This window comes from Gymnoscopelus braueri (assembly GCF_963280865.1).
Source record: "Gymnoscopelus braueri genome assembly, chromosome: 8".
Classification (NCBI taxonomy): Eukaryota; Metazoa; Chordata; class Actinopteri; order Myctophiformes; family Myctophidae; genus Gymnoscopelus; species Gymnoscopelus braueri.
The window spans coordinates 11,115,069-11,137,672 of NC_137609.1; the positions used below are offsets into that span (position 1 = coordinate 11,115,069).

A 22,604-nucleotide genomic window follows, 5' to 3' on the forward strand; every position below is an offset into this window, starting at 1 on the left:
AGGATAGTATTTAAATGTACAACATTCTCTGTTCTATTCTCCCCTTTGCTAGGCCTATACTCTATACTCTTTCATAATCACTCTGCTAATTCAATAAACTAATATGCAATAACGCAGGATCTACAGGAAACAAGCAAATGCTGTTGATCTTGTCTACAAACATCTGACAGAATGTGGTTTCTAAATGACTTTAATGTCCCATAAAATGTGTATTTATTTATTTTGTTTGTCACTTTTCCAAATAGTTTTTTTTATTTATTTTTTTGCATTCTGGTATATTTAACATGTTATGTCAGTTTGATGTCATCAGTACAGGGCACTGTCTTTCAAATCTTATATTCAGTTTGGAGTATTCTAAGGAGAGGCATGTTGCATTTCAGTGCTGCTGTGACTAGGCAAATTTCACCACTGCAGGGTTTAATAACAACATGACAGATTGCTGCCATTCCCCTGGAGTGTGAAAATGACAATTTTATCCAGAAATATCCAATTAAAATCCAATTAAAATGTTGTGAATGCCATGTTTTTTTCTTGGAAAGGGAGAATGAAACAGAGGTATGGCACACTGGTTTCGTAACAAATGCTCTAATCTCTGCAATTAACTGCTCACTTCAACATTGAGAGTGAACGGCAGAGCACACATCTATATTTGGAGTTACCCAAAGGGAAAATCAAACTTCTGTTTTCCTGGTTTTCAGGCCTGCAAAACCAGATGCAAATTATTGGATAATCTAAATCTAACAATAACAATTGAGGTTTTGATAACACAATTTATGATCATCTGTATATGGTGGTCCAGTGGTCTGCAAAACAAGTTTCATGTTGTGAACAAAAACATTGTAATAGACATAATAGACATAGACATAATTCAGATGTCACAGTTACAACATGCTTGTTACCCTATACCCTATGGAGTTATTATTAACTCCATAGGGTGCCTGCCACCAATATACAGCAACACTAAATTTGAAATGTGTAGAAGATAGTCACCTACTTTCAGCATCTGCTGCTCCTAGAATAATCTTCTTACCACTGATATTTATGTTATAATCCCCCTGAGGACATTCCCCCCCCCCCCCCACCCCACCCACACACAACGCTTCATTATAGAGATGAAAAAACAACAAATCCCCTATTGCTTTGTCATGTAATTGTCAAAATATATGTACAATTTTAGGGGAATAGTATAAGTTAAAAAAAGAACAGCCAATACCAATGCCTTGCATGACCCCACACAGACACATGTCAGCCAAAGCTAAAGTTAGACCTATATCAAATGTTATACCAATGTCGTGTTGCCATATAAGAGTAGGCCTATGTAATCAGAGCCAGCACTAAGAGCAAAGCTTTAGAGTCTAAATTCAAGGATGGTTCAAAGATGAATTACAACTGAAAAACATGACATTATATTGATTGATTGATTGATGTAGTTTATTTAGAAAGACATGAGAATAGTACATGACAGTACATAACAGTACATGGAAGTACAAATTCACAATACAAGGTCTACTAAACTGGAAACCCTCATTAAGCATAACGCTTGTTTAAGATGAGAACCCCATGCATGACCCCATATGACCATGTAGCTATAGGCCTACTGTACACTGATCAGTTATAGGCATAACAAACTTTTCATCTAATGTGGAGTAGAATTTTGAAGTGAGCTACAATAACTAGAGTACAATAATGTAATTTTACTCTACTCTCTGGTTCTCAGTGGGGTCCTGGGAAGCCAGGGATCCTTAGTTGGTCCCATAGAAATGATTGATAGTTAGGATCCAAATGGACCCTTAACGATGTCTAACTCAGAGTGTACAAGTGGAACCAATTGTACCATTGTACAATCTCAGAGTTGAATTAACAGGATTTTATACTGTGTAGGGCAGGCTAATGTAGATCCACTATTGGGGTTCTAGAGTGATAAAAAAATAAGGGGAAAATGTGGTCTAATGCATATCAAATTGGGGGTCCTTGAAATTAAAAAGGTTGAGAATCACTATACTGTGAAGGATCTGTGTGGGCTATGTGTCGTCTATCTAACACAAACATGTAGCCTCTATATCTATGATCGTCATGCATGCTTGCACATAGTTTCTGGGTATTCCTCACTTCTTTCGAATTACAAATTTGATGACAACCCCTCTACGTCTACTACGCATTATGTGCAGAGATTCGGGCGCAAGATATTTCCCGAATCGCAATTCGGCGTGGCGAGGCGGACAGGGGAGCGATGCGATGCCTCTGACTGTGCGCCTACGGAACGATTACGGGGCTTTTCCGGGCAGCAATACTGAGACACGGCTGCGGAACGAGGGTTGTGCCAAACAAACCCGGCGGATCGCCTCTGACGGATGATGGAACAGAATCCTCGTCTGTTATGTATCCCAATAAGCGGATGACAGCAGCCTCCAAACAAAACCTACAGAAAAAAACTTCCACTTCTCCCCGTATTTGACGCGGGGGTGTAGTGGTGGTATTTTTTGAGAGATTTTCTAACGACCTAAAAAAGGGTCCAAGATATCAGACATGATGAATGCAAGGTGCATCAAAGTGAAGCGGTTGTTTGTCAGAGGTTAATGTTAACTGAGGTGATGACTGGGGCGACGCTGACGCTTTTCATTATGTCAAGCCGAACCTGCATTGTCAGATCAGATGCCATTTTACTCCGCAGCGCTTCTATCCCGGGCTGCGCCTGGAATTCCAACATAGCTGGGCCTGGTCTGGTCGTCTCTCTCTAACTAGAAGTTCGCCAGAAAGTAGTTAAACAACTGGTGTTATAATAAGAATAAGCTCCATTGTCCGATGCATTGTGCACTATTCGTGCTGAAGCTTATGGGTCCTGCGTACTCCAGCTCCCGGCTCCCACACAAAGCGGTGTGTGCTGCAGCCTGGTCCAGTACTGCTCTCACATCTGGACTGCCTGGCCATAGTTGATCTGTCTGTTCTGTTACTGCGGCCTTGTTTGTTGGATCGTGAGAGGTTGTTTTTGCCTGAACTTGTTGGACGGCTTATTTAGAACACAAACTACTAGAGAAAACCCCCTTTACTGCATCGGAGGGGATTCGTGTCACGAAGAACCTTGGGTTTTTAATATTTTTGTTTTGTTGGCGTGGACGTGTTTTGCGATCCGTTTAAAAACCACCGTGGTGGTTCCGAAAGAACGCTGGACTGTCTGGTTGTCTCATAGTATCATAGAGGCTAATCGGGCTGTGGATTTTAGTGCATAAAAGGCACGCATTTTCTTATTTTAAAGGCAACGGTTATAGGGTGACATTGCAGTCTCTTGTCACGTCGGGTTATTTTCGTCGTCCGACATAAAACAGTGAAAGTGGAGTATAGTCCGTCGTACGTCTCAACGCAGTGGGATTTGTACGTGTGGTCGGCGGCGGCGGCGTTGTCCCCCCCCACCACCTCCTCCTCCTTCTCCTCCTCCACCCCACCGCCGATCCCTCCCGCGGTGACGGTGATGGGTCGGAAGCGGTGTGTCGGTGCAGATTGTTCCAAGATGGCGGCCGGGTGCTGCGGGGTGAAGAAGCAGAAGCTGTCGGGATCCCCCGGGGGGTCGGGGGGTCCCGGCGGCGGCGGCGGAGGGGTGGTTGGCGGCGGCGGTGGAGTAGGTGGTGGCGGCGCAGGGGGGGCGGGAAGCGGAGTGGCAGGAACCGGACATTGTGGATCGGACTTGGGGATTGGTTCCTCCACGACCGTCGCGGCGGCAGGGAACGTGAGCGGCAGGGCGGTGAACGGCCTGGGGGGACCGGGGGGGAACGTTAACGTTAGCGGCGGCGGTGGCAGCAGCGGCAGCGGCAGCACCAACGCGTTGTCTCCGCCAGTCCACCCGGCCGGCTACAGCAACTCATCCATCGGCCTCTCCCCGAATCTGAGTCCGGGAGGACCCGGTTCGGGCAGCGGCGGCGGTGGTGGTGGTGGAGGAGGCAGGAAGATGGTCGTCTCGGCGGAGATGTGCTGCTTCTGCTTCGACGTGCTTTATTGCCATCTGTATGGATACCAACCTCCTAGAACACCCAGGTTTACAAACGATCCCTAGTGAGTTTGTCTCTCTTTTTGTTTGTTTTGGGGGGGTTTGCATGTCAGACCCTGCTTGGATGATGCTTTCTGTTGTTCAAACAACCCGGTACAACCATTGTTGTGTGTCTCGTGACATGCTGACAAGTTCCCCACAAGTTTCCCCACTGAAATGCAGCGAGGGGAGAAGTGTGTGAAGAAAATACATGTTATTAGCTTTGATTGAGGCTAACAAATAAGGCTGATGGGGGTTGTAACAAACACTTTTTATTCGTCCCAAGTTGCAAAGTGAGGCCTTGTGGACATGACTGCATGGCTAACTGTTAGAACATTAACACCGCTGGCCTTCCAAAGCTCCTCTGTGGAGTTAATGTTTTGGTTTGAGCAAGATTTTTTGCAACGCTGCCCCGTTCATCTGCAATTAACACGAGAGGTTTCCGAAGTGAATGCACCAAATACACATTCAATAAATAACACGTTAGCCTTTTGTAGCTTAGCTAATGTTAATGCTAGCCACTTACTCGAGCCTGTTTTCAATTAGCTAACGTTATTAAAGGCACAGCACGGGCTAATGTTAGCTAGCTAGGTTAGCCACGAGCTACTCGAGAGAGGACCGGGCGATGCTTATGTTGAATATCTTCAAATCAAAACAGCAACACATGCACAAGAACATTATTTGAGTCATTTAGGAAGCATTTAAGAGGACAATGAGTACAATACCGAATGACAGTCAAAACATATACCCTCCCCGGTTAATGAACTGTAGGTAACCACCCTGCTAGAGGTTAGCTTTGTTAGCTATGTTGAGGAGGGGGAAAGGACACGATGTGAGCTGTTTGTGAACTTAATTAATCTACCAATAAAGTGTCTATGATCCAGGTTGGACGGCCATGTGTGCCACTGTGCACTTAGCCACTATTTCTGTACCCATTGCAATGGTGAAGTTAACTTCACTGTAGAGTTGTGTGGCTGAACATTAACAAGTGTGGTTCGGCTTCAACTAACAAAGAAAACATGGTAGATTGCTAACTTGTAGCCAGGGTTGGTTGCATGCTAACGTCAGCCAAGGACCACCAGATCATGGACAGAGTGTGACTGAACTTATGTTTGGGACCATTTAGTTGCGTAAATAATTGATATCATGTTCACATGCTGGGTTAGACTAGAAGACTAGCTGTGATGACTTGGGTGTCATCACTAATTAACCACATATCAGTTATAAATTAGCATTTTGTGACCGTCTATAATCACGAGGCTAATTTATACTTAGTCACTTGGACTCTCTAGATACAAAAATATATATATAACTGGAAAAAGTAAACACCCTATTCTGTTGACCATACGTATTTTTTGTAACACATTGTTAAAGGGTCGCCAGATGTACATAAAGTTGTTCGTTGAAACTTCGTTGCCCCAGCCATTGTGGGACAGTTTAATTGGATTTTTTATTGTCCATTTCCAGTATTTAAATGAATTAACTTTGGGAATATTTATTAACACTTAATCTTATATGATATACTCAAGTAATACTCTTTAATATTAATAATTTGTAAAAGCTAATTAAAATGATACAGCACACTGTTATTTTTCAGTTCATTGTTATAAATAGTCGTGAAAACACTAAACGTTCTTGATGTTTTGTTTTTAGTTTTTTGTATACCAGTTTTACCAGTTGTAAGTGTGCGCTGTGCACCAAATTATCTTTCAAGCTCTATGTATAGCTCAATGGTGCCTCTACTGGTAGAAATTTCCAGCATAGTCTACATTGATGTTTCCTTGTACCTTTTGTCAGAGAGAACGTAATCATTATCTAAGATGTTCCTGCCCCACTATCTTTATGCAGGTGGTGAACTCCCAGCCCACCCTGTTCCTTTCCACTGCTGCTCTTTCAACACCCTTTTGGACTTGTTCTAAAATATGCTCTGAGACTGCTCCGATTTCAGAGTGCTCTGGTTTTCACATCATAGAGCGCTGGGATATCAGTTAATTTACAAAAAAAAATCATTCAGTTCATCCCATTTATATACATGATTATTACTTGTTTGAATACTGTGTTGAAAACGGTCTAGAGTACAAAAAAAAGCTGCAACCATTGCATTTTTCAATGACTACCTCAGTCATTGTTCAGACGCTCGGACAACCCGGCTTTTCCCTCTGAGCGGTCAGTGTGCACTCAGTGCTCCCAGAGTGTTCATGTTCATCTATGTTGGAGTTTACATGCAGTGCACATGTCACTGTTGGAACTTTGACTTGTACATTCAAATAAAATGGTATACTTAATGATATTACAAATAATTGATATACCGAACTGAACAAGCCTTTGCAATGTTCCATAATAGATATTGTTTACATACTAATTCTAGTCTCTAGTTTATAATGCACACTTCAATTCCTCTGTAGCTCACAAAATAAGACTAAAATAAGTTATCAACTTGTTGTGGCCTGCTTTCTACAGCTTCTACCAGATATGTTTGCCTCTTGACCTTTCAATATGAAAATGGAGATTGGGGGAGAGTTGCAATACTAAGTCTAACCTATATAGATTTCAGCTCTCATTTGGATGCCAAAGTCGGGGGTGGGCAACTATGCTTTTCGATTTTTAAGTGATGTTCCAAGTTAAAGTGAATGTTTTACATTCTTGTATCATGCTCCTGTAAGTGTGTACTAATTGTGTAACCTTTATAGGCCTATAGAGGTTTATATTATATAAGCCTCTGTTGTCTTTTACACAGTGAGGGAGTTGCATCACAGCATGGAACTTAGGTTGGGTTTTACCCAGATGCCAAAGGTTAAACAGTAAAATAATGGATTTAATAAGTCTATTCAAATAATGGCTTCCTTTTTAAAGTCTGCTTTGTGTGACAATTACAGCATCATGTCTCGTTCAACATTATTATCTTTTAATATCTCTACAAATCATATCCATACCCTTACTATACGGAGAGCAGAGCTATGTTTTGATGAGAGGGCATGGAGAACAGAGATGCGAGGAAATGGAAAGGAGATGGCAAGATTTGTGAATAATCTACGCCAGTTGTGTTGACTCAGGGGTTGGTTGTCGTGTTGGATGCAGTTCCCCGTTCGAGAGTCTATGGTTCTCCATCTTTTTCAGCTGTTTATCCTCTTCAAATTGAGAGGTTGATAAGTATATGGTCTTCTGCCGCTAGTTTACACGCCGGGAAATCCATGTTATAGAGCCCCTTCGTGTTGTAATCAAATATCCATACATAGTACCAGTTTATCAATGTGTGTCGCAAGAGGAAGTACGACACAGTATCAATTTTATGACTCACCCCTAATCCAAATGTTTGGGTAATTAATTAATGTCCTGAATAAAAAAAACAATTAACATATTACTACATTCATCTTCACATCCAATGTGACTCAGCACTATTAAAAGCATATGTGGCTTTCCAGTGTTTGTATGGTGACCAGAAAGTAATCAGATTTAAAAGAGCAAATTTGCAGTTATGTAACCTGAATGCTATCATTCTACTTTGGGGAGGATGTGAAAATCTGATGACACTTCCTAACGTGCTTGGCTGCTGTCAAAGGCCATGGAAAATCTCTGCCAGCTTACGTAAAATACATAGTGTTTTCCTTCCGCAGGTGATGTGAGATTTTCCAGTCGCAGCAAGATAGCAACATACAGAATGTATGGGAAAGTCAGATTTTCACCTGTGCCCCTCACAGAAAATGATAGATTCAATTCACTCAAGTTTACAAATTGGCAACGTTGGCCCTGAAAGTAACATACGGTGTAAGAATGTAGACCGAAGGCTATGCAACACTGAAAAGTTCAGTTCTCAGTTTAAGAACAAGACGAAAGAAATGTATAGAAGGAACATTTACATTCATAGTAATGCTATTCCTCCTTCTATCAATCCGTGGGGGCCTCCGTGACATGTTTTTTCGGCACAAAGATGCCTCTATTACGACATCCTGATCCATAGCAATAACCTGTCATTAGGTTCCCACCAAAGTAGGTGGCTGTGAACAACTAAGTAGGGTACTTATAACGTGTCTATACTTTCAATGGCCACCGAGTCAAATGAAATGGGACAAATTATGCCTGTGGTATGTATGAAACTTGTCTCAATGCAGATACCAACCAAAACCTGCTTTAAAGATTTGTAAAGAAAAGCTTCCCTATGATATATCATATAATCATTTCTGTCTTCTCTTTTCAGCCCACTGTTTGTCACATGGAAAATAGGCAGAGACAAGCGGTTGAGGGGTTGTATAGGTACATTTTCTGCCATGAACCTGCACTCAGGACTCAGGGAGTACACCCTTACCAGGTAAGATTAAGCTACTAAAACACAGTCATCTTATCTGTCTGAGCTTAGGTACTCTCATAGCAGTGCACTAGTGTAGCACAGAGGGCAGTTAAATCTTGTTGCTGTCGGGCAGAAGCCTTGTATCTCCATATTTCATTGACCATATGTAAATATTACTCCTAATCAAGCTTACCTCATAATTCCACCAGTTTGCTCACTGTTCATGAATGGCAGTGTTTATACTGGATACACATCTTTAAATTAACAAGCATAGCCTAATGCTATTTTTTTAGTTGTGTAATCATCATGTAGAGTATTGCATAGCATGTGATGTCTTTTTTTGCCCGCGGTCGGTCCGTCTTATCGGTCGGTCCTCCACTTCAATGCCCCACGGCATATCTAAATTGCAATGTGCACCTTCATGCCCCTAGAGAATGAACCCTACTGATTTGGATGACCCATTAGGCCAAGAATTTCACTTGCACACAAGACATTTTCAAATCAAATGGCCTGGTCTCAGTGAGTGCACAGACCATATGCTCCTTGTGAGAGGACCTGGGTTCGAATCTGACTTCCCTTTGGTCTCGCATGTCTTTCCTCTCTCTCTCTCTCTCCGACCTTGGTTTCCTTTCTCTTTACACTATCCTATCTGAAATGAAGCATACAATGCCACACACACAATCTAATAGCCGGATTGCCATGAAACTTGCTGAGCTCACATGCTGTGCGTGGTGAAGGAACCATAACCACCACCCTCTGTTTAAAATGTCAACTTTGCACGCAAAATATCTCATAATCTAATGACCAGATGTAAAAGAGCAAGTGTTCTCTCCACCTACAGTGAGTGGTGGAAAGAGACATCACTTGAGTAATCCTTGCTTGCTCTGCACAACACTACACTTTTAATTTTATTTTTACTCCCGCATAACAAATAAACAGATTATATATCTGCCTCTTTAAAGGTTTGGCCCTTCATTTTAATCTTACACATCCCTTGACCTACCTGGCTAACTAAATAAGTGTGTGTTACGCACAACGTTCTAGCCCCATGGCATGCAAATCCAAGGCACTGTCATTTACACACATTGGTTTCAATATCATGGATCATTTGATAGCCAAGCCTACCAGGTTAGCTCTGTTGTTCTCTCTTGTTTCTTCATTTGGAGGCTGCAAGCATAGGCATCATTGGACCACAATGTGGCATTTGGAATGCAGCACAGCGCACAGGAAACAATCTTTGATGATTAATGATAACAGGCCCTGCAGTTGTTGGCTTTTCATTGTAGTAGCATTTGAAACTGTGTAGGCCTATGTATTACATCATTCCTGTTGTTCTTGTAACAAGACATGCATAAAGTTCTGAAAACAGCAGTTTCACGTTGGGAGTCAGTCTGTCTGTAGGTCAGTCGGTTGGTCACCCCTCCCGCCCCACCCACAAATACATTTATACAAAGACACTTATTGCCCAGCCCTAACATGTGGCCCTATGCTTTGATATTTGACAGTGCCCTTAAAGACAGCCGCTTCCCCCCCATGACAAGGGATGAGCTGCCTCGCCTCTACTGCTCAGTGTCTCTTCTCACCAACTTTGAAGACGTCGGTGATTACCTTGACTGGGAGGTAAGGGTGTCAGATGAGGAGTTTGGTAGAGCAGAACATTCTCACAACAATGCTTGAACATTTCAATAAAAAGTACTTTTCCACAAATCATAAACAGAACAAATTGCAGATTTAGAGCAAGGAGTAGGACTGTCACGATTATGACATTTTATTAATTGTCACTCAAATTAATTGCAATTAACGATTTAATTGTCTGTCGTTGCACACTGGAATATATGAATACAAATTACATTTCTGTTTGGCTTTTAGGATCTGAAGTAGCACAGGGCAGATATGACAAATAACTTAAATATGCAAAGAAATTACATATTTAATAACGTTATACTTTAAAAAAAAACATTAAAAGTGGAATGCTGTGAGCTTGTAGATCGGCTATTTCCACAATAAAAAAAAGAAATTAAATGACATTTCAACAATTTTTGAAATGACATTTTTCAACATGGAAACGATTATGAAATCTAAAAACATAAATAAAAAATTGCGATTATCTCAAATAGTTGCGACTAGGCGATTATGTAATAATTGTGACAAGCCTACTGAGGAGATGGAACACAGATTTAGGCTAAAAAAGATGGAACGCACAATTAGAAATGCAACCTTTTAAGTGGCCCATCAAAAACCTTGACTAAGGCAATCTCGCCCTCATTACTTTTTGGGTGAGATTATAGTTCCCAGGGACGCGTGACAAGGCTAGCAGGAAGTGGCCTTCTGTATCAAAACACAATCCACTTAGCAGAAGACTGGTCAAATGGGTAAACTCAAGTGATCTCACGGCGAGGGTATTAGGCAAAATTGTCCAAAGAATTACAAAACGCGTAGGTTTGAGCTATTCAAGCCAATCAAATTTATTTTGAATATAAAATCGTGTATGCTGTAAAACTTCATTTAAAAAATGCATATGTCTCTCTTTCTCTCTCTCTCTCTCTGCACTGTGGTTGGTGCTGAGTAACACGCTCTCTTGCGAGATCAAATGAATGATTCACACTGTTATATCTTATTCTATGGCCTCATTTTAATAAGGTTAGGTAATATTATAGTTTAAATAAAAGCCCAGGCTATTAATTGAACTTTTACGACATGGGTCATTCTGAGCCACATACTGTGTTGGAACAATTTATTAATTTATTTTTAATATTTGACTATAAGTTAGAATTTCTGTCATACGTGACAGCCCCAGAGAGTGTTGGGTGCCCTTAAACGAGTGCTTCCAGAGAAAAATCGCTAAATCTTATCAAAGAAAAAGCGTTGCAATTGGAAATAAATGAATTAAGAGTTGTGATACCGTGGACAGATTTGGCCATGTTGATCTTATGATATTAATTTCATCACATTGCATAGTGATGTGTAATACATGTACTTTTTTTTTCATACGGTCACTAAAATGCGCAATTGTGTCGTACTCATCTTTGATTTATGAATATTGAATGATCTTAGATTTGCCCTTAGCTGTCAGTATTGCCTGGAACATGGTGGGCAGGATGCAGCTAAGAGACAGCTGGGATACTCAACCTGTCACTGAGTTCCGTCTGAAAAGTCTTTATGGTAGAGGATGTCAATGTAACTAATTTAGTACATCTGCAGTGGTTGGAGGTGGACTCCCTACTCTTCCATTGAGAAATGTATACCTTGATGAGTCGATGTCACTAGGCTCATTTGAATCAGATGAACGCTAGATGCACCGCCATCTCTACTGTAGTTTGGACGTCGTTGCAATTACCCTTTCTGTCGGGAGATGGAGACAATGGACATTAAATGTACGGATTGTAGCTTTAACAAGTAATGTAAAAATGTAGCTTGCCTGAGTTTCTAGACTTGCCAAGGTTGTTCCATTTGGTGGCATAAGCAAGTGTTAAAAGTGTCTTGCGTCAGCAGCTGAGAGCAAATTAATAGAAACCAATTCTTTTACTTTTGTAGAGAGAGCCCTATGCATCATGTCAAGCTTTGTAGATGAAGCAGAACAACCCGCGAAAGAATTATTACTGCGTAGGCACAAGTTTGGGCAGCTAGGGGAGACTGAGGTTTTGGAAAAAATTAACAGATGCTGGCCAGCAGTTTACAGTTCTGCTGAAGATGGCCGACACCACCCTCAGAAAAGTGTTGGGCTTTATTATTAGAAACGCCATTACTATACTTCAAAATTGTATATACTGCACCTCTACATGTGTTTTATTTGATTAAATAAGACTGAATAGCACAGGTTGAATGAAGGGCAACAGAAATTATTTGAGTGAATTATATTCTTAATATATAATAACTTGATATTCTAAAATATCGTCCGATACTGCATTTGTGCTTATTGTTTATTTAAATATAAAGGTCTTATTGGAGAATTGTACATAATGCCAAGCATTACAGGCCCTGTGAAGATACATTTGCCATAACATGGCAGCCAAGCTGCTGGAATAGAAGCCAAGTTTGAAATCTTGTTTGAAATGACCACCAATTATGTCATTTTAGGAAAGAGTACCATACCATCTTATAATGAGCAAGGACCAATTATAAGAAGATGGATTGTGTTGGGGGGGGGGGGGGGGGGTCCATTAAGTCTCAGGCCAGAAACGTAGTGAGAAGAGGGATCAAATTAAAGTGTGGAAGTATGGAAATCTTCCTCACATCATCTTCAAATCCTCTTCATAACTGCAATGTGTAATCTCGTATGACAGAACACGGGACTGGAGCAAACAGCTCCTGGTCTAGCCCCATTTTACAAAGTTAGGTTTGCTGATCAGACTGTTTAAAGTCAGAAGGAGCAGCCATCCCTTTAGGCTCCGATTGTTGATACAATGCCGTTTCTGAACTGCTGAGTGGGCTATTTTCAGCTGGCAGAGTTGGCTGTCCCATTAGCCTATTGTTGAGACTAGAGTAGAGGGTGGAAATAATTTGGTGAGATTTTGTCGGCCAAGTGTAAACTTAAGTGCAGTGTAGTGTTGTGTACATACAGCATACATACTATAGGTGAGTAATTTGTTTAAACGCCATAGTGCTGAACCCGAGGAAGGAAGCACTTTGTGTAGTTTATTCAAATTATTGTTAAAACAGACTAAATACTTTGTTAGAAGGTTTCTAATATCTGGCCACTGTTTGTTTTCTATCCTTTGATTCCAGGTGGGTGTTCACGGTATTAGGATAGAATTTTTCAATGAAAAAGGATCAAAGCGCACCGCCACCTACCTACCAGAGGTTGCAAAGGAGCAAGGTGAGATAGTGTGTATACTGCTTACTGCCTGTTACTATTGTACAGTGGTACTTTCTGTCATCTGCTCTGGTTAAAGAGGCTGTAAGTGATATTACATCATTAATCATTGCTATAGATGGTTTCCTCAGTAACCGGGGTCTCTGTCTCACCAGCTAAACAAACGGTAAACAGAAAATACAGTTTCGAGTCGGGCTACACATTTCTTCCAATCAGGAGGTAGTACTCGTAGAGGAGAAACAAGTGAAGTTGGAAGTGATTAAACCAAAACAATGAGCAGACAAAATTAGAACTGGAATGCAAAACAATGTAAGCTGATAAATGGTTATCTTTGATTGGTGTCCCACCTGAAAATGTATTTTTCTGTTTGCCAAAAATCTGGAGAGACGAGGAGACCCCTGTTAATGAACAAACACTATATCAGAAGATAAATATTTAACCTTTTGACAAAAAACCTTTAGAGCATCGGGTAAATCGGTGGTTCTCAAAGTGTCTGGGGACCAGGGGCTCCGCAGCCAAATGAATTATTATAGCATCAAGATCAGTTTAACCACTTAATAAAAAAAATGCCGATCTACAAGCTCACAGGGCGTCATGTTGTGAGCTTGTAGATCTGCTATATTTGAAACATTTTGAAAAACTTAATATAATCTTGAAAATGTTTAATACAAGTCTTTATAGGGGTCTCAAATGTTTTCAAATGGGGGTCCACACAGGCAAATGCATGCATGTTAATGTGGGGGTCCTTCTTATGAAAATGTTTGCAACTCCTGGGGTGATGTGGGATTAGTTACAGTACATTAAGTGGCTTGTAGAATGTGTTTATTGATTTACTCCCTTTTCCCACAGGTTGGGACCACATTCAGACCATAGATTCCTTACTACGAAAGGGAGGTTACAAAGCTCCCATCACAAATGACTTCAGGAAGACCATTAAGTTAACCAGGTAAGATCAAGGTTCACGTCCCTAAACAAACATGTAACGCTCTAGGAACCCACCAGCCGCGCAAGCAAAAACTCACGGACACCGTTTTTTTCCGAGCTCCATGTTAATGAATGCAGCCGTTACACCGGCCACGCATGGACGCTTCACTCGCGCACGTGAAGACTTTTTTTTCCCCCGCGCTCGGGTGCACATTTTCATTGAAATGCATTGACCAGACGTCCTGCTGTGGCCAGGTTTGGAGAGGACAGTCGCGCGCAAACCTGCGCCCACAATAAAAGCCTGTGAGCTGCGCTTTTTTTTTTGGTGGGTTCCCAGCGTAGCTCTCACATGTTCTTTGTCAGTTTTTGGTTCATGTACAAAAGGACACAAATCTCTATTTTCAGGGAACTGAATAGCTTCAAGCACAGCACACCTGAGCTCTTTTTGTTGTTGTTGTGTAGAATCAAATTGATTCGGGTATTGTAAGTGTTGTAAAACCTACACACTACTAAAAAAATTAGGAATGGATGAACCATTAACCACTTTCAACCTGGCATCTCTATTTTGCTTACTATAGGTGGACATTTTCACATCAATTCTTCCAAACATTTTGATCAAATAGAAAAAAAATACAGATCTAAAAATCGCAGATCTGAACTCATTCCCTGCCTAGAACGACTAAAACGACTTTTGTCCTTTAAAGGGATACTTCACTTTCGGGCCGGGGAAACATTTAAAAAATATATTAAAAATAAATGAAAAAAGTAATGGAAAATTCATGGCCCCCTCACGCATTAGAGTGTCCTACTAATGTGTGAGGGGGCCTTAATTTTGCCATAACTTCTTTCATTTTTTTTTTATATATATTTTTAATGTTTATTTTATGTGAAAGTGAAGTATCCCTTTAAGCCCCCTCTGCCAAGAACGACTAAAACGACTTTTTTTTTCTTTCTTATTTATTTATTTATTTTTTAACCCAAAGACCAAGGAGATATGATTTGTTGAAGATCTAGACTCCCATCCACTTCATTGTTAACTTAAAACTTAAACATTTTGTATCTCGGCTCCTGAGTACTTTTTTTTTTTAATTAAAAATATCTGGCAGTGGGCAAACGCAAAAAAATAAAGTTCTGGCAGTGAATGAGTTAAGCTTGAGCTTGTGGAGCGGCTATTTTCGTTATTCGTTGTACAATGTCGTACAGGGTTCAAGTGGTTAAAGGAGTATTTCTCCTATTTATATATATATATATATTTATTCTATTAACTCATTCCCTGCCTAGAACGTAAAAACCTTTTTTTTTTGACCCAAAGACCAAGGAGATATGATTTTTCGAAGATCTAGACTCCTATCCACTTCCTTGTTAACTTAAAACTTCTGTATCTCGGTTCCTGAGTCCTTTTTTTTTTTCAATGAAAAATCTCTGGCAGTGGGCTAACGCGGCCAGAAATAATTCAGGCAGTGAATGAGTTAAGCATGAAATGCAGTATACATATCCTTGACTAAACGTGACATGAGTGAAATATTATGCCAAGTGACTTGGCATACCTTTATTGGCTTTGGCTTCCTTCACAAGGGATTAGGGCTGCAACTATCGATTATTTTCGTATTGATTATTCTATCGATTGTTTTCGATTAATCGAATAATCGAGAAGTTGTTTTATTTTTTTATGATTGGTTTTTATTTACAAATCAAACAAATTGAAAACAATTATAATAGATTTTTTGATTTAAAAAAATGCACAAAAAAGGGACACTTATCCCTCCCCCCAAAAAAGAAAAAAACGATTATTGATTAAAACCAATGATCAATTATTATTTTATAACCGATTAACTCGATTAGTTCGATTAGCAGTTGCACCCCTACAAGGGAATAACTAGCCTTTTTGACGCCTCTTCCTCACCGCTAGGTACCGTAGCGAGAAGATGACAATGGGTTATGCAGATTACATCACCCACCGTCAGCATCATCACTACCAGAATGGCATTGGGCACCCTCTACCACCCTACAACCATTATTCCTGACAGCGAGCCGCATGACCAATCATTGGACCTCTCCTCGGACCTTTTCCCAGGAGACCCCGCCCCATCCTGGTCTAGCTATTTCTACTACTGTACCATTTTATGATGATAGTTTCCGTTGCCATGTTTGACTGTCTTAGCGGACGCTGACATGGCAACGGGTGGCGAGGAAGCAAGCAAGCATACATTGATTATGGCAAGAAATCATAATTTCTCCCCATTTTATTCTTCTGCGATGAAGCCTTTGCAGCATATATTTACCCATCTATAACCCCTTTCATTGTTTTTTATTTTTTATGTTTTATTTTTTGAGAATTAAAACAAATAAAAGATTTTCCTAAACATTAGTCTCTCAGCAAACCTAATCAGGTTTTTTTGATTCTGTGGATGGAAGGAAGTCTCTTAAGGTGGATTAGTCTTGCTTTTTTATTGTTTAGGCTTTGCTACACTTTTACATTTATTGTGGTAATATGCTTCTTCTTTTTCTTTATCATAATAGCCAGGCGGACTTTATGTATACCATGTAGCAAGGCAACTGCAGCTCTAAAAGGCTGCATCTTCTTTATTTCATGTCTCCTCTCAGAAAAGAAAAGATAAGACTGTTAAGGTTGGTTTGACCGTGTAAACTCTGGTAGTATCATAGTTGGGGAATAGATGTTGGGATCTATATACTCATATTTGTAGATTGTTGTAGGGTTGTGACGCCACTCAGACAGTATTTCCTGGTGGTCTTTATTGTTTTAGCTCACAATCGTGTGTGTGCTTTTTTTTCTGTGTTATTGGAAGTTTGGTCTGTCTGACATTGGAAACTGCTTGAGTAAATTTAAGAATTGGATTATGTCAAACTATTTCAATGGCAATTGTTGGGAATCCCTCCCCCGAGTAGTTCTGGCGTTATGTGATGAAACCTGTAAAACTTGAACTGCGTTTGTTTGGCTAGAGCTCACAGCTACTCTTGACTGTTTTGTCCAGCTCTTTTGCCATTGAGTACAAGTGTGAAGGAAGCCATTTTGTATGAGGATGATCCTGTCAGGAGCTGGTCGATGGGTTTAATTAATAGGACTGTCTCGAATACCTTTTTTTTTATTTTTTCAAGCGTCATATATTCTGTGCAAATATACAAATACGTTCTAAATTAATTGGCCAATAAATCAAATCGAGTCTCTTAGCGGTTGAGATTTTTATCTTCCCAGAGGGTGCGGTCTCCACATGGACAAAACATAAAGCTGCACTGGTATCTTTGTTTGTTCATAGAGTTGAAACGTGTATGAAGATCGCCATGGCCATTTAGCCAAAACAGCCAGCGGCAGATCAACGTGGGAGTGTATTGAAAGCGGATATACACTACTTGTCAGCTCCGCCTATGCACGCACCGTGGCTGTGAAACGATTTAAATAAAAAAACATTAAGTATCCAAATGTTGAAAGTATGTTCAGAGTAGCAACCTGTCGAACGAGCTTTTGCATTTTGGGGGCCAGACCTATTGATTAACCCGTCAAATAGACTAGTAGGATTGATTTTCCAGCTTTGAAGGGGTAGGGGTGTGTGTATGGGGGGTGCCTGTTTGTTGGTTTAGAAGAGCATTGGCGACGATGCATAGGGAATAATTTAGTCAGCTGAAGAATGCTTATATCGTTTAATTTACTGTGTCTGTTGGTTAATGAGTTTACTGGCAGGGAGACTATTGACAGGGACATGCGATGATAACTACTAAAAGCCATATTCTCTTTTTAATCCATGCTTTTCTAAGAGTAGTTGTTTGGATGGGTGGTTGGTTCATTGGTTGGTTTCGCTTGAAGTGTTTGCTTTCAAACCCATTTATTTGGTCATCTCAAACATAACAGGTCTTCTGATGTCTGAAGCCAAACGTACCCAATTGGTGTCAGGCATGGCTGGGCTGCCATCACTGCATATTTATTGAATCCTAGTGGTTGAACTGAATGGCATGTATGAGTGCCACTTTACTATTCAGGAGCTGCCATCACTTCTTCATAGAATCTGTATTTCTGAATACAGCTGAGCACTGGCCATTCACAAGGCAGCCATTTTGCTTTTATGTCATGCTCACCGAGTATGGAGCAAAATGGCCTTTATGGTCGATGGTCTTGACCCACACTCGTGCTATTCCTTTGTCTACAATGAGGTAACGTAGCCTACCACTTGCATGAAGGACACGGCCAGCAACATGCAATTTGACATTTACATTTGTGTTTGTCATGCATTGCATGAACCGTGTGCATTCTAAATTTTTAGCAAATTGTATTGTACAAGCACGCAGATTTTTAGAGTACTCTGCTGTTCACAAGGATCCGTTAGTAGCTCATTGTGTCTCTGCATCATAAATTATTGCGATGTATTATTTCTGTTGGTCTGTTTTGGCAGCTGCTCCGCAGTAGACTAGAGCAAACAAACAGTTGAATTAGCTTGAATAGGATCTCACCGAGGGGCCAGGCTGTTTACAGTTAAGGTCTGAATCTAAAGCCAGGGCTTTGTAAGGACTAAGGAAGCCATTTCCCATCCAAATATTCCTCAGTCACATCTACCCACAAGTTAAGTTAGCTGGTGTCTTGAATGTTTTTACTCATTGAGGATTATCATTGTTGTGATCCATTGTGTTGGGTTATGTTTTTTTCTTTTAGTTCTGATGACTGGAATTTTTGAGAGGCTCTCTGTATTTGACCGACATCTTTTTGTAACAGCCTTTACTAACTTATAGGTTCTTTTTTTCTTTATGCAAAATGTCAAGGGCTTTTGGCACTCCATCCACAGTAACCCGAAACGATCCAAATTTAAGTTGTGTTGCCTTAAAATGAATGATTTGACAAATGATGGACCAGTACATGGTGCTGTGAGTGTTCCTTAGTCTATGTCATATTGTGCTTTTGTCTTAACCTCAACCTGCTCACGACCCAAAATGTTTTCATAGTAAAGTTCCAATGAATTTATGTCATGTTATGGTTTAAATCTACCAATATGCTCACATTAAGCCCAGCACTGGTGCTTAATATAGTTTTTATACATTTTTCAGTTATAAAATAAAACATTGTCATGAGAGATCCTAATTCATGTACCATGGTGGTGGGATCAAGAAGGAAGTGCCCTGTATAGTGTGAGAATAAATTGGGTGTTTACTGTTAATTAGGCCAGTGGCTTTATTCTTGGCAAATGCAGTTTGGGAAGGAGTAAGTCATGTAAATTAAGCAATGGGAATTTAGTTATTTGTCCTCTTTTCTCGTGGAACAGTCATGCCTAATTTATATTCTGTTGTAGGACGGTGTCCTGTGTCGGAAATGGCAGATCTACAAGGTGAGCTTGTAGATCAGTTATTTTCAGTGCACAACACTGGCACGCAACCAAGTATAATATCAGGCTTCACACATTCATTTTCTGGTCCATTAAGTACAGCACAACCTGAATTTCTCTGCTGCAAAACCAAATTGACCATGCTCTCCTTTAGTCTTTGTATACACATGCAATGCATTTTTGTTGCATGTACATATGAGTATGAGACCTATGTTTTTTTTTTATCCATGATATGCTTGATCTATGGCTTAGACACTCTTATTAACCAATAAGAGATATAAAAAATAAAAGACTAAATATAAAAAGACAAATATGGTGCTATTGGACCTCATGTGGGGTTGGTCACAGCATAAGTGACTGGTCATGCGGACTCATCGATCATATCATACTTAAAGATGCTGCATGTAAGATTTTCTAATGAATATGTTGCTGTCAATTTAACCCGTGATGACACATTCTAATACTAGCAAAAAAAGAATGTAATTATCACCGATATAAACACTACCCCCCCCCCCCCCATGAGTGCTTTATGCTTTCACTTTGGTCCAATGTGGATGCTCAGTGCGCTCAATTCGCCATGAAAAGCCCTCCCTCTGGTAGAGGTGGTCTTCTTTCAGCCATTAAATGAAGAGGGAGGGACAGGACGACGATAAAACTGTACCGACACAGAGCAACTCATGGGGCTATTGAATGTCTTGCAGACGATTTTCACCATCATCTGACAGCGGTGTATTGAGAGAAAATCTACATGTGTTACCTTTAATAAATATCCTTGATATATGCAGATCTGTTGAACAGGTGTTGTTTTTTTCCCCCCTACCAGTGCAAGTCACCCCTGCAGGTTTGAAAGGACATAAAGTCACAAATATCCTCCCTCATTTTTGTTTCTCCCTACACTGTGGCCCAGACTCATAGCCTGCTTCTTTTTTTTTCTTTCTTTTTTTTTTGCACATCTGTCATTTAGTAGATGTTAATAGTATCAGTGGCAGTGATGGTTGCCTTCCGAAAATACGTATTATCCCACGGACGCTGCTCCAAAAAGGTAGCTCATGTCAATTTCCTCTCAACTGTCGAAATTATGTTTCACTCCCCTTACAGCAAGTAAAGTTATTCTTGGAAAGGTTTGGTCATGGCTTTTCATTCAGCTTTGGCTTAGAGCCTTCCCAAAACAATGTCATTATTGCAGCTCGTATTACATTATTATTGAGGTCACTGACACGTCTTTCACACCTCAGTCCCACACCCTCAAAGGTAGAATCTTGACGGTCACAGTGTTATTTGGGCATCCCCTTGCGGTTGTATGTTGTTTAAAAAAAAACTACACACACAGAATGGACTCTTTAGTTTTGTATTGACCATTTCAAGCATCGATACCTCATAGGATATTATGGAAAGGCACTTCTAGTTCGTTGTAGAGTGTCTTTTGGTTCCATACCAGGGTTAGAGTTCAAGTCTCTGCATTCCTCGCGTGGTCATTCGTGTACTTCTGTGGAATGCACAAGCTCATGTTACCTTTGTATGTTGGACCTAACCAAAGATGCCAACGGCCATGCCCAAATGCTGCTCTTCAGACTTGGCTTCCTGTCCTTCCAAAAAACACCCCTGCAAAAAGACAAAATGTTCTTTATTTCTGTGTTTTTGTTTTGTTCTGTTATTTTTTTTGTGCGTTTCACACCTGTCTTTACTTATGAAGCAACCAGATTTGTTTTCAGTTAATTTTCATTGAGTAGTCTCTGAAGCCATTACTTGGCGTCAATGATGGTAAAAATGGTTGCAATTTGTTATTGTTGTTACTTGTTTTGTTTATTATTGTTACTATTATTATTGCTATAATTTAAAAAAAAATACGAAAATCCCATGGTGTGCCTCCTAGCTTAATGGGTTTCTAAATGTTTTCTTTTTTTGTTCTCCTTTCCCCCCCCCCCCCAAAGACCAGCAGTTATACTTTATATAAAAAAGATGGATTTGTCCTTATTTTTTATGCCATTAAAGATGAAAAAGCCTGTTTTCTTTACTCTGGACCCAGTAGCTGCACTGGTATACAATCGCACTGATAGATGAATAATAATAATGGAGAAAAAAAAGTCAATAATAATTATGATAATGACAAATGAAATAAGAACTACAATAAACTTGTGTTTGGAACTTTTTATTTAAAAAAAAAAAGAAAAAGAAAAAAAAGAGAAAATGACCGTTTTTGTACATTGAAATAAATTCTTTTGCGAAAGAATATTTTGGATCTAGGTTAAAAATTATTTTAGTGTTTTTCTATGTTCTGAATATTTGAGACACTGAGTTATAAGACATGTCACTGTACAAAAGTGGGGAAGAAAAAAAACTTGCAGTGACTGAATGGGCTGGGAGGGTTACCTGGTGTAACTCCTCATACCAACTTGTATTTCCTCTCATTTGTTCTTTTTTCTTTTTTTTGGTTCTCTTTTTCTCTGCTAAAGTAACAATGAAAATGTTGATGGAAATAATACGAACTGGGAAATTAAAAATACAATCCTCCTGTAGAGTTTAGATCCTCTTTCCCTTCCTTCCCCCATTGAATTGCTGTTAGTGTGACGAGACTTGAAAATGGGCATTTATTACGATAGTATGGCTCAACAAAACGTTTAAAAAAAAAAGAAAGAAAAAGAAAACTTTAAAAAGAAACAAAAAATGTGTGGGGAAGGTGAAAAAAATATATAGATGGGTTATCAGTGAGTATGTACGCGATGGCTGTGAAGATGATAATGTAGTTTTAAAACATTGTTATTACCTTTTAAAATCATTTATTCAATAAAAAAATACAAAACCAACTGAAAAGAGAAAAAGGTGTTGTGTTTTATTTTCTGTCAAATCCCCTCTAGCAGGGGTGATGCAACTTTGATGATGGAGAGGGCCACTATATTTCCACACTCACTCCAGAGGGCCACATACTGTCGAGCAGACACCTCTTATCTCAGTATTTTAACTTTTTTCTTAAATGAATGCCGTACTTCGACCATTCTGTCACACAAAAGTAGCAAAAATAGCCGATCTACAAGCTCAAAACGCGCGTTTTGAGCTTGTATATATGCTATTTTTGCTATTCTTGAATTGGAATCCTGATTTTTTTTTTTGCTATTTTTGAATTGGAATCCTGAAAAGTTAAATTTTTATTTAATTTCAAATGCATTTAGTTATACTTATGTTAACTTTTTGAACCTAAATACAAATACATTGGACATAAATTTTTTTTTATAGCCTACTAGT

The 22,604-nt window shown here is 39.8% G+C and overlaps 1 protein-coding gene and 2 long non-coding RNA genes across 3 annotated transcripts in view; 2 read left to right on the forward strand and 1 right to left on the reverse strand.

Moving 5' to 3' along the window:
• LOC308090621 overlaps positions 1-22,604 on the reverse strand; it is a 306,248-nt gene that overhangs the window by 56,597 nt on the left and 227,047 nt on the right. The window lies entirely within an intron of this gene.
• ammecr1 (AMMECR nuclear protein 1) lies at positions 1,668-22,183 on the forward strand. The gene is made up of 6 exons (XM_080436577.1): positions 1,668-4,044; positions 8,214-8,324; positions 9,809-9,923; positions 13,029-13,119; positions 13,966-14,062; positions 15,950-22,183. Exons 1-6 carry the CDS (start codon positions 3,467-3,469, stop codon positions 16,062-16,064), a joined length of 1,107 nt encoding a protein of 368 aa, XP_080292703.1. The 5' UTR covers positions 1,668-3,466; the 3' UTR covers positions 16,065-22,183.
• On the forward strand, positions 8,356-9,742 carry LOC308091163. The gene is made up of 2 exons (XR_013933673.1): positions 8,356-8,443; positions 8,492-9,742. It is a non-coding gene; the product is annotated as an uncharacterized lncRNA (long non-coding RNA).

Coding starts and splice junctions, on each gene's coding strand:
- ammecr1 (XM_080436577.1), top strand. CDS start 3,467: ATGGGTCGGAAGCGGTGTGTCGGTGCAGATTGTTCCAAGATGGCGGCC. Junction 9,924..13,028: donor GTGATTACCTTGACTGGGAG/GTAAGGGTGTCA, acceptor CTTTGATTCCAG/GTGGGTGTTCACGGTATTAG. Junction 14,063..15,949: donor AAGACCATTAAGTTAACCAG/GTAAGATCAAGG, acceptor CCTCACCGCTAG/GTACCGTAGCGAGAAGATGA.